The sequence below is a fragment of the Haliaeetus leucocephalus genome, unplaced genomic scaffold, assembly GCF_000737465.1.
Source record: "Haliaeetus leucocephalus isolate CR32 unplaced genomic scaffold, Haliaeetus_leucocephalus-4.0 Scaffold317, whole genome shotgun sequence".
Taxonomy (NCBI): Eukaryota; Metazoa; Chordata; class Aves; order Accipitriformes; family Accipitridae; genus Haliaeetus; species Haliaeetus leucocephalus.
Genome location: NW_010972753.1, coordinates 9,088,182 through 9,101,363, shown reverse-complemented (window position 1 = coordinate 9,101,363; position 13,182 = coordinate 9,088,182). Strand labels below are relative to the sequence as shown.

General features: G+C 36.3%; 1 protein-coding gene across 2 annotated transcripts in view; it reads right to left on the bottom strand.

Moving 5' to 3' along the window:
• Positions 1–13,182, bottom strand: part of USP9X (ubiquitin specific peptidase 9, X-linked) — a 102,518-nt gene that overhangs the window by 51,856 nt on the left and 37,480 nt on the right. For both annotated transcript variants that reach the window (XM_010571355.1, XM_010571356.1), the window contains exons 11-14: positions 10,124–10,228; positions 8,391–8,597; positions 7,312–7,448; positions 2,302–2,435 (exon numbers count right to left, since the gene is read on the bottom strand). In XM_010571355.1, coding sequence (XP_010569657.1) covers positions 2,302–2,435; positions 7,312–7,448; positions 8,391–8,597; positions 10,124–10,228 — 583 coding nt within the window. The remainder of the gene's footprint in view (positions 1–2,301; positions 2,436–7,311; positions 7,449–8,390; positions 8,598–10,123; positions 10,229–13,182) is intronic.

Sequence of the window (13,182 nt, the reverse complement as noted above, 5' to 3'; positions counted from 1 at the left end):
GCACCCCCCCCCCCCCCCCCCCCCCCCCATGGCATTTAACTTGTGTTGTCTGGATGTTTGCCTTGAATTTTCTGTCTCATTCACCTCCTCCAGCTAAGCTTAATTCTACAGCTGTCCACTTCTTTCTGCCCTCACAATCATTTTCTTCTTTCTTCTCCTTTCATTTATTCCCTTCCCTGCCCACCCCCCCACCCCAACGTGGCATCTTTTCTCCTCCTCCAGGAAGGCATGGAAGGCAAACTTCACAGTATTCTATGTTCTGCCCTATTTAGTATATAAAACTGAAACTGAAAGGAAAGTTGCACAGGAACTATGTATTACCGTCTTAGTACAGTATCTGGAACATTAGGAGACATTTTCTGGCTGCCCTTAATCATGTAATAAAGCATCTAATTAAAAAAAGAAAGCCACACTATTGTTCATCTGGTTTTGTACTCTGATGCAAACAAGTAGAAGTTCTGCAGCAGCTTTGTCTCAAGAAAACACAATTTAATTGCTTTGTAATTAGATTCAATTTAAACTTTGCACACTTGTAATTCCTACTGTGCTGAAGATGTTTACATTACTGCTTTACTGAGTCATTATAGCTGGGGAGGGGCAGGGCAATGGGACATGGTTTTTGGCACCAGAAAAGAATCATGCAAGACATCGGCCTAATTTTTCTGCCAAAGTCATCAACAATTTGATAGGTAAACAACATTGTCAAAAATGACCTTTTGGCTTCAGAGTTCAAAAATAATTGAAATGAATGAATAATAGTTCATATATTACTACTACGTGTAGACTATTTTTGGACAAAGACAACATTGCATTAGAATATAATTGTTGATTACGTTTCCTTCCTAACCCTGAGGCCAAACCCCAGGTTACATAACCAGCCGAAGTCCAAGAGAAAGAGACAATCATAGAATCACAGATTCTAAGCTATCCATATACTTAAGATGCGAAGTTTGTTATAAATGAAATTGCACTTTTGCGTCACTTCAGCAAAGTCAAAGAGCACTCCAACAGCCGATGGAAGTTACATGAAATAACTTGTTCTATTCCACCTTCCGGGGAAAAAACTAAGCCCAAGACAGTATGGCCTGAGAACAGAACAAAGCATTTAGTATTATTTTAACATTAATTTGTGCAATGCCATCATTAAGGAACATAAATTAGGGTAACCCCCCTCATGTATTGTTGAACAGAGAAACACAGCTGCAGTATGCAGATTTAGCATAAAGGTCATTCTCATTGACCTGTACCTGGCTGAAGCCATCATCTTCATATAGCACCACTATTCACACAAGTCTTCAAGGACGTGTTTTGGATATTTTTTATCAAGTACTCCAAAATTAAATGAATTCCAAAATTAAAGGTGTCTAGGCAACTTACCCGAGTGCTGGAACACACACACACTTTACAATGTGCAAACATCCTGTCCTCGCTGAACAATCTACATGAATTCCTACGTAATGTACTGCATTGTTTTTGAGATGTAACTGAAAGGCTGGTAGGGTGTTATGATGCTGGGGTAGAATAGTCCTTAGTTCCAGTCAGTAAAGTAGATGGGGGTGGGGGAAGCCATAAATCTCCTCCTCTCACTTCTGTTGGCTTAATTCAACATATAAACTAATGTGGTCCAGCGTAACAAAGTTTCTTGATCCATCAGTCTCCTCCACTTCCCTATTTCTACCTCACCTCAGCAGCTAGAAAGCTAATCCACAATAAGAGTATAAACTCATCAGGGAAAGGTTGAGTTTAGCCTGAAATATATAAATACTAACATGATGTGCTGCCAAAGTGCTGCTGCTAACAAATGCAGTGAGAAAGCAACTAAACAGAAATGGAAGTTGCATGGCAAAAAGAACTGGTATCCTTGTGGTTTAAAGTCCTTCTCCCTGACAAATTCCAAACACTGGCTTCAAATAGACGTGATTAAAAAAACTTCTCAAAGGAGCCTACAAAAATTCAAAACTAGAAGTGGGACAAAATCCAAGATTGTTATTAGGACTTTCCACAAAAATAACTACCCTAGCCTAAGTAGGGCAAGATCATGTTTATCAGCCCACAGATAACCAAGAGCTACCACTTCTCCATATTCTGCTGTAAAACACAATTTTCAATTATGAAACAAAATGTCTACATTTTAAGCTTTTCTTGCCTAATCAGACACCACAAAGACTATCAACCCCACAGACGTTCGAAAATTAAACAAATAAACTTAAAAGCAAATTCTCATAATGAAATAATTATTAACTCCATTTTCAACTGGAGTTTTCATACACTCTATGAGGCAATTTTTATTTTAAAACTTACCTTTAGCATACTGCCTCATGCTTTCCATATAGGCAGAGAGATTTTCTGCAACCAGTGTAACTAGGGCATGATTGTGCTGAAGTTGATTGATTAAGTCATGTCGGTAAAACACATGGGGACTTCGCTGAGTTTGACTGAAATTAAAATACAAGTGTTATAAGCAGAGAGTCTTGCACCTAACAGTTCAGAAATCAACTGAAGAAACTCATCTTTAATGCAAGTTCCAAATTTTCCTAAAGCGTCTCCAATAGAAAGCACATTAAGTCTCTGACAATATTTTTCTTTTTTCTTCTGACACATCAACAGTTCTTATCAGTTATTAAAAGCAGTTAATTTATGAGGATTATACAGACACAGTATGTATGAAAAATATCAAAGCAATCTGAGCCACTCAGTATGCTGGAGGGAGCATATCTGCAGCAAGACAGGAATAGAAATACCTGCCCACAAACCGCACAGTAAAGATAGAGACCTTCAACTGTAGTATAACTACAATATGCATAACCACAGTTTCTTCTACATCCATCTAATACTATTTTCTAAATTTAATATTAAAACAGTAAGTAAAACTAGGTGACTTTTCAAAATGCAAGCTCATGGTCTTAGAACTATAGTGAAAGAACGCTAGCCAATAATCACGCCAATTCTTTCAATACTTCAAAAAACTGCACAACTCTGCATTGTTTGTTTTTTCTAAAAGTAGCTATCTGAAAAAATGTTAGTACAAACATAGAAAAGCATAGGTATGCAGAGCATGGAGTCTAAGAAAAAACAGAAAAGTTCAAGTAAAAAAGTACCCCAAATAAATAAACAGATGACAATTTAAGTGTATTATCAAGATCTGACCAAAAATGCTGCCCTTAAACCATACTAGACATATTTAGATTACAAAAGTAAATTGCCGGAGAAAATACAGAGGTTGGGTCTGAAACCCACATGCCATGAATACTATCAAATTCTGGAACTTAGGGACTAACCACCTCTGCAGAACAGTCTCAAAATGCCTCAACTTCTTTAGATCAGAGCACTGATCTCAGCTGCATAAACAATACAAAATTGTGCTGTTCTTCCATGGTAAAGAGAAAAAGAGAGAGAAAAAAAAGAAGAAAAAGCAGGGGGGGATTCCTCATTGTATTGCCACTCAGCTGATCCCATAGCCTGCCCTGATGAAATATAAATGTGATTTTAGAACAGTTCTCCTTTCTTTCAAAACTTAAGAATTAGCTGAATGGATTACAGGTAGGAATTTTCATCCTTCCTAGGAAACAGGGTCTCCATACTGTATGACCTACAGCACTCTACAGTAGTGCCACACCTTTTGAGAAAAGCAGGGAAGGCAAGAAATCCCAGTTCCAGCATCAGCTGATAATGATCTCGCAGCTGATAACCACATTTCACTGTAGATGTAACAACAACAGATAAATTGAAGATCACTGTCAATCTGGGTTTAAAAGACAGAAGCCATCAACACCCTTCCAATAATTTTATTATCTGCAACCAACAGAATTTGGCCTGCTAAGCACAAAGATCTTCAGAAGATTAAATTTCATATTATGCAGCTTTCCCAAACAGCTTGAAAGAGGCACTTAAAACACAAATTGTGTTAAAAGAAAAAAAAAGAAAAAAAAGACCCAGAAATTTGTCAGAGAGAAAACAAAATGGATGGAAGCATGAAGGAAGAAAACATACAGGACTTCATATACCCAGAAAGAACACCCTCTGTTTTCACTTTGATAAACTTTCCAATTACACTTCATTCCATCTCTGCCAACCCTCCTTGCTCAGCATAAACCAGCAGCAAAACCAGCAAAAGATTGGATGTCTCTGTTTTAGTGGCTACCTGAGAAGTTACCTCTAGATAGAGAAATGCACTTACAAAGGCTAACAGTAAATAAGAATATTGACTATTTGGGAAACACATATAATGAAACAACCAAAGGAACAAGCAGAAGCAACACAGGGTATTTTGCAGTATATCAAGCTACTGGAGTGTATATAATCATAATATAATGCATTTATATAAATCTTACAAAGTATAGCAAAAAGAAAGCTTTATCGGCAGAAGACTAAATAAATCTTCTGTGCTAGACATTTTTTACTTTTCTCCTTTCTCAAACACACGCGCAAACAGTAAATCTGGACACACAAATTCATCTTGGTTAGCAACTACTTCTAAAAGTTGAGTAACTGTAATAACTATAGACTTATGAGCTATGAGTTGTGAGTTGTTATGTAGTATTTGTGAGCAACATTTATTTATTTTGATCATCTGCTAGGATGGAGTCAAAGGCAACACAACTGTCTTTAGGCACAGAAAAAAGCTGGTCTGACAAGACTTTGTAGAATAAAAGCAAACTCCACATGCAACTACAGAATTATTCCTTAAACATGAGGTTAGGCTGTATGATGTTGCCGCCATTGGGACATATTCCTTTAGAAATAACTGAGGAGCATGAAAAATGGAAGTTAACAGCAAAACTCATCTTTTCATTGTGTTTCTACTAAATGGGTATCAAAAGCCAACGTACAAGAAGAAAAACTAGCATTTTGAAATGGATGCTAAAGTACTTTGGAAATACTAAAAAGGACATTTCATAGTTAGAATGCATGCTTATTTGCTAGAAGAATATTGGCAAAGTGACAAAGGCAAAATTCCAAACAACTTAAATTAAATGGATTAAAAAAAAAAATTATCTGCACATATATAACATGCCCAACATAATACTGCACATGTAACTTGGCTTTTTAAGCTGAGAGTTCTGCTAGATGAATAAATGCTATGTACCATTAAAAGCAGACATTAAAATAAGAATTATTTTCTTGTGCTGTTGCAATTCTGGTTAAGCTAAACTTCCCAAAACATGTAGCATTTCTTTGCGGTTAGGGAGTTAAATTTTGCCAAAGCAATTGTATAACCAATTCGTCACTTTGCTCAACTGCATGAATAACTAGCAACAATTAAATCCTCCTCCTCAAAAGAATCTCTACAGTGCCAATGGCATAACATAATTTATACTTATTTTTGCCAAGAATCAGCAGCCTGAGCTGCTCTGGACTGAACTTTTAATTGCCAGTGCCAATACACTGAACCACCCCAAAAGAGCAGTATATAGATTATGGGATTAATGTTGCACACAGAAAGCTCTGTGAAATGTTTTTGAGGCAGTTGTCACAAACAGCTGTTTTGATATATTTTCAATCTGAATTCTAGAATTATGCTAGAGATTGAAGTTTTAAGTCAAATAAGGTATGCTGACAGGAACAGGTATTAGATGCATGCATTACAATTTCCAAACTCTATCAATGTTAAGAGTTATCAGAAAACTCAGAGGACTGGAAAGTCACTGATTACTTCAAAATGGTATTTTCACTCACTAGGTTTCCCAGTCACATAGGCAGTAATACTACCTGACCAAAACAACTCCCTCAACGTTATCTTGCTAACAAAGGCTTCTCAACAGGAAGAGGTCTTTTGAAGTCCCTTGATTAAAACCTTTAATTCAAAGTTTACTTTTCTGCCATATGTGTTTTCAAATTCTGCATAAAAATGAGGTATTATTACAAACTGCCATGCAGATTTCCATGAAATCTGAGGAATGGAAGAGATGGTCTGACAAAAAAAAGGAGAGAGATTCAAGCCATCTAACTGTACATATACCATACAGGGAACCTAAATATCCACAATCACAGGAAGTTAGGTTCCTCCCAAGATTAATTCAGAGCAGAAACCTCATCAGTGCCTTGAACAAGCTCTGCTTCAATAATTACTTAAAGCAAAGCCTCTTTGTTAAGGTCTTGTGCTAAAAAGCATTCAACTTGTTCAAGTACCATGAATAACTAGGTAGCTACATTCGCCTAGATCATACAGCATGTAAAAGGTTAAGGACTCCAAGACACAGAAAACAGACTTATCTGCTAGTAAGCAGGTAACTTTGTGACCTTATTGGAAAAGCCACAAACAATCATTAATGTGAAACTGTAAAGGATTAAAAAGTGTCATGAAAATTGAGGAAGATGTTGCAAACTAAATGAATAAAGAAACCTCCAGAAGTCAGGAAAGCAATATTATCACAGGTCCTTAGAACGGTATTAGTAAGAATATAGCGTTGTGTAAACTGAAGGCTTAAGTTCTTCAACTTTCCCTGCCTTGATCCTTCTTGTAAGCAGACTGTAATAACAACACTGATTTGAAGAGTTTACCTGCTTACAAAAATTTTAAACAAAGCAATTATGCAACACTGATAAGCAAAGACCATTTTTCTGGAGTTTGCAGAAATTCTTATGTGAATACAAAAACTGTTAGGGGCAGAGAATCAAGTATTTCTGTAGTGAGAAAACATTTAAAATAATGAAAACAAGCACGTATATTTTAAGAAGTCCAAACAGACAATGGCTTTTCTTTTCTTCTTCCTTTTAAAAACAAACAAAAAACCCACCCCACCCCAAAACAACAACAACAATAAAAATCCATCAATAAAACAAACCCAACACATTTATAATCTCTTCCATTCAGGAGAGAGAATCAGTAGGGTATTTTTCCCAGACAAAGTCACCTTTGATTTCAAGTATATAAGCTAGATGACCTGTATAAAATTATCATCAAAGAATAGGGATGGGTGGGTATGTTTGTGTGTGTGTGTATGTGTGTGCATACATACATATATGCACATAAAATATATTTATACTTTGTAAACTAATTCCATTGTCAGGCAGGGAAGTTCATGGATAATAAAAAAACAAACCCAGATTTTCCACCAATCAGTCTACTATTCTAAAAATTAATAGAAGCATGTTTGAGGAAACAGTTAATGCTCTCGTGGTGAACCTAGGTGTATGAATTTCTAGAGGCTATTTATACATACTAAAACAAACTCAAGAACATTTTCAAACACAGGTTAGGATTTTACCTATGCTTTCCCTGCCTCTTGTAAAAAAACAATTTTAAAATTTGCCTCATTCCAACCCATTCAACTTTTAACAGACAAAATTTTATTTGCATTCCATTCTTACCTCAAGTTTTGTGGTGCTTCACCAAACAAACTGCAAATTTCTCTAATTTGTTTCAGTGCAGGAATGACCCATTTGTCATTTGTGCGAAGCTCTTCTATAAAACGATCTATCCACTGGATCTTTTGTGTATCTCGGTCCTTAAAGAACAAGTGTTTATAATCAAAATCAAGTATATTGCAGAAACTATCATAATTCCCTAACTTTGTTTCCAAGATAGAACAGAACATGCAAAGCCACACAAATACTAGATCAGCCGAGTTCTGAAGCATACAAGCATAAGAAAAGTATCTGAGCAGAACTACACGTTGGCAGAAGCTATCATGTGTTACAAACTCTCTGCCTTCAAGCACTCGAGCATCCAGTACGTATTTAAGAAAAGCTTTAGCTACATAGGATCATCCGTGTTTAAATAATTTGCTCTTTCCCTTCTTTAATTTATTTCTACTCACCGGTACTCAGAGTAAACTGCTATAAAATACCAAGAAACAATGAGAACTGCTTCTTAACAACTAAGAAACAAAACCTGCCAGTGGCTATCAAGACAGATAATGGATTAATTTTGAACCACAATGAATTATTATTGTGGCAGACTTCCACAGAAGTTTGGGTGGGGAAGTAGAGCGTGTAAATGTTTTCACTGTCCTTTGCTAGGTCCTTTCTAACATTATACAAGACATAAGGACTTACCAAAAAAACCCAACAAACCCCACCCCACCCAAACAAATTAGCATAATCAAGTTCAGAAAAAAGCAGACACAGGAGGGGGGCTGCTTTTCCTTTCTCCCTATTTACTTTGGCAGGGTTGTTTTCCAATTCCTCCGATGTGGTCATTACAGTATGTCACCAATTGCAACAAGACAGGCAAACTGATGTATTTCACTCTCTCCAATTAAAGCACGAACTGTGTTATTTAGAATATGTCCCATAACATTTTAAAAGTACCTGGATGTTGGTAGAATAACACAAATCAATGATAAGGAACACTTTTGTTCAATTACCAAATCCCTTGAATTTTTCATGGGGCATGGAAGGAAACTGTCAGTGACTGATTTCACAATAGAAAATACCCGATTACTCACCTGTGAACAGCTATAATCTAAGATTTTAATATGGGCACTAAGAGCCTGGTCCATGATATCAACAGGTACATCATCACTATGAGCCAAATTCCACAAAAGGTTCAGCACTTTGTGTGCCATCACACCATCCTTGTCATCCTCTGCAAGACGACGAATTAACTCAAGTAGTTTCTCACGCTGTTTCTTGCTTGCATTTGTCCAACTTGCCTAAGAAAATATTTTATTTGATATGAAAACCAGTCGTCTTTTTTTTTTAATTCCACACATAACCTGCACTGTTAACAAATGATGCAACAATGAAGTGATGTAACTAACATTACATCAACATTAATTACATCACATTAATTTCTTTAATTAAAAATAGCCCATTAGATCAATATATGTCAGACAACTGAACAGCTCTTCTAGTGTGTTTACAACTAAAGTATAATCAACTTGAGACTTAGAAAAAAAAAAAAAGATCTTTAAATAAAGATCACAGATGTGCCTGTAAAAGTTAACATTACTATTGACAAGTTCACCAACAGTCAAAATAGAGTGGACTCAGCTGCTTATTGCAATGCTTTCTCAAAACTCGTATGCTTATACTTGGAGGACTTCTTAAATAACTTATAATCACTAAATGAGTAAAATTTTAATATCACTTGTGCCTCTGAATCTGACAGAAACAAACGTCCTCTGCATTAAGTTAACCTTTTTCTGAATAAGTTTCCAATATAAAATTACTTCATATCCATCTCCCAAGGTGAGACACAACTTGTGACCATTTCCACATAGAACTTCTGAGCATTTAGTTCAGTATCTGGATTACAGATCATTAGACCCATATTCACCAAACTAGAGGACCCCCATTAATCAGAGCACAAATTGCATGTAAGCAAAACTGTGACTATAACACATTCATTTGAAAACAGGAAACAGAGTCTACAAAGCTAGCTTGCATTTTCTAGTACAGCAGATCAACTCCTAAAATGAAACGGTAAAACAAACCAGATAGCACCACTACTGGAAGCTACAAATGTTTATGTTAGCATACATAAAAAGCCAGTGAATGACATAAGCTTTCAGAAGTAAGTTGTTTTGTGATTTCAATCAAATTATTATGTTTATAAACATTCAACATTATCTTCCTGAGACTGTTTAATTCCGTATCAATGTTAACCAGAGAAAAATTATTACATGATAAAGAGGAAGTTCGGGGAGCGGGGAACAGAGGTCCTTGATCTCCTCTACTTAAAGATCAAAAGTAGCAATGCCTAGTAAACTTGATGAAACCTACTCTAATACTAGGAGAAAAACATTATTTACTAAACCACCAACACTTAATATTTTGGAACAAATGCAAAAAAGTATTTAAGATAAATAACTTATTTGAAAAATTCAATATTGCTAGGATTGCTAAATGTCACTTTAATACTACAGCCTCAACAGACATGCACTACCTAAAAGCATTTAAACCAGAAAACAAAACTGTCAATTAAACTAGCATAACTAGCCTTTGCTTTAGACAGGAAGTAAATAAAAAAATCTCACAGTGAATGGTCATTAAAGAATAGCAAAATCTAGCACTTCTAATATTAAATATTACAGACTTGCTACACATCAAGAAGTCTTCTAACACAAGGCAACTGGCCGTATCTAAAATAAGTAGAAAGTAGACATTTAAAGAGTCACAAATCTGTATCCAGCTTCACAGCCCATTTCCTGAATACAGTCAAAACATGCATAGTTACCTTAAAACAATCGAACAGGTGATCAAGCTGTTCAGGAGAGAAATCCCAAGCTAATTTTGCAAGGAGATCATGTACATTTTTTACAATGGCTTCATGTTTTCCTGCCTGTCAAGAACACAAAAAGATTCCACCAAAATTTGTAGCAATCCACATTAAGTCAAGCAGTAAGACATCCTACGTCATTTTTACAAGACTGTTTGAGGTGGCCAACAAGAAAAGCTGATGCTGTGGGAGCAGTGTGGCAAACTGAATACTTACTTCACTGGGAAGTCACAATATTTAGATTTCCCTTGTACGTCTAAGTATTTAAGTGTGCTCTGTGTGTGTGCATGCGAATATTTATTTAGCATATAAATACTGCAGTATCACAATAGTTTTCTTTTTAACAAAATCATGCTGGGACAGTAGACAAGGTCTAAAAGGATATTTAAACTTACAAATCAGTATTTTTATGTAGTTTTGGGTTTTGTTTTTTTTAAGAAAGGACTCAAAATCCACTTCCTCAATGAACTTCATTGAGGTGTTTTAAGCTGTAGAAATATTTTTAATATTTCCACGTAGTTTCTCAGGCTGAAGTACTTTCTTTGTACTAGTGGATTCATAGACAACTAAAGCCTTCTATTACAAACAACTTGTTGGCAGACAACATTTTAAAGTCCAGCAGCTTATAAACTTACGAAGTCTAACAAAGAAACAAGGCAACATGTTGAGTTATACACTAGACACGGTTTTAAATAAGGAGTTTGGTGTATATCACAATTTTGACATTTAAGGAGGAAGACAACAAGGAAAAAACAGCTAGCTCAATTTTAACTCTGGGCAAGAAGAAAATTTCCTTCCTACATGCCCAGGCTGGAAAATGCATGCCATACTTTAAATGTGCACTCAAACCCAAGAATTTTGGGCTATGTGAATCAATAGCTTATATACTGTAGAAAAATTTCCTGTAATTATAGAATAAGAAATGTGAAACAAATACCTAGAAAACAAACTTTGATATAATTAATCTCGTACAGTATTAAAAATGCATGCATGAGCAGTTCTGAAATTCATTGCCTTCTAAAAGCTTGCATCAGTAGTTCACTTAAAAACAACAAAAAAGAGACTAATAGCTTTGTTACATGCTCTGCCGTAAATTCTTTATAGTGTGCCATAAATTTTTCTTTCAAAAAAGTGAATTTAAGTAGTAACATTCATTTTCATGTTATGAGTCAGATTATGAGAGGGGGAATTACTAAACCACTTATTCCACTTGATTTTGCAAAACATCATGTAATTTTTGCTCTTACCAGACCATTTCCTGGATAGAAAGAAAAACTGAGAGCATACAAGGCAGAAAGAGCATCTACAATGTAACAAATAAGAGAAGTATGCACAGATGCTGGGGGGGGTCTGGAGCAAGAAGGCAGAGGCATGTAACAATCTTGGGAGGTTTTTAAACAGACATGGGGAAGCCCTTAAGTACAGAAAAGGCTGGGGAAGCAGTACAATACAGTAGGAGGAGGTGAGGAACCTGGCGTGTGAACTGTCAGCTTGCTGTGCTGAGACAGGGAAGCGCCTGTAAAGTTCTAGTTAAATGCTCCAGAATGTAAGTCATGAGACTCCAACACTAATCTCTGCAATTTTATTTCTTGTCCAGCTGGATCTTTCCCTGCAACTCAACAGGCTGCAACTTAATGCTTGCCTTTAGAGACTTCCAACATTATTCCCTGAATCAAATATACTTCTGTATTGTGAGCACTGGCTTTGTACGACATGAAAACATTGCAAAAGCAGCATGATTATATTACTTTCCATAAACTACTCATTTTTATTCTAGTTGCATACTGAGATTCTCAGGGCACTTCTATACTGTCAACTGTAAACTTGTGCATGCTCACCCTCTAAACCCAAGCAGCAACATAATGGCTTTAGCCTGAAAGCAAAACCACACCGTTGCTGCACTGAGCCAGAGCTAAAATAGCCTGCCTGTTATATAAAGCTACACAGTAAATCAACTCCTCACTACTGAATTTCATGCTCCAGCTGCTCTTGGAAGCAGTCATTTAATAATAACTTCTAAAAACTACTAAACACAGGGAGTAGTGAAGTTGGTGAAAATCATTCTGTATTAGCAGATTTTGGTATTCTTACCTTTTAGTCTATTTTAATTCCATGGCCAAGACTTACTGAATTCAACTTTCACACAAAAAAAATACAGGGCAAAACTACAGCAAGTACACTGCAGCAACTACCTAACTGAAAGCATAAGAAGTGAGCAGAGTAAGCTTGGTATTTGAGGGCATGGGAGATTTATTCCTAAGGGGTTTTTTACAACTGTTGGGGTGGGCTATCCCTGTCTTTTAAGGGTTGCACCACTTGTTCACTCTTTTCTGGAAGGGTAAAAAGTTTGGCTTAAACTAGCTTACCCACATGTCCCATTTCTAGGCACTATGAGTAACATAATTGCTTGGAAGACTTTTTTCCAAATTTCAGATTTTTTTTTTTCCCCTCCTTATAAAAGGTGAGTGTCTAATATAGCTAATGCAAGCCTAGTAAACAGCAAACTAACTTCTCAAAGTCTTTTTTTGCCCCCACAGACTTCTTACAGTCTGGAGAGGTCTACAGACCACAAGCTGAAAACTAGCAGTATGATCACAGACCTTAATTCAAGTAATCTGCGTACTGCTCTGTTAAATGATGTACTTTTTTAAACAGGACTTAGGGATAACGAGAAAATAAAAACTTTCTTCAGTTTCAGCCTGTGCATTTACTATCATGCTGGAATTGAAGTCTAGAGATTATGAAGTTAGTTGCAACACCAGAGATCTCAAGTCAACCCTCCACTACATCACCTGTAGTCCCAAGTGTTTTAAACATAACCTGAAAATAGCATGCCTGAAAATAGGGACACATGGGTAAGTCCACTGAAACCCAACTGTTCGAGTTTCAGAAGAGCGTGAACACACATAAACTAGGGATATAGCACTACCCAATTCCCATACTAACCCTTGTCATGATATAACCCCAGCTAAGCACTAGGCACCACACAGCTGCTCGCTCACTCTCCACTCCACAGT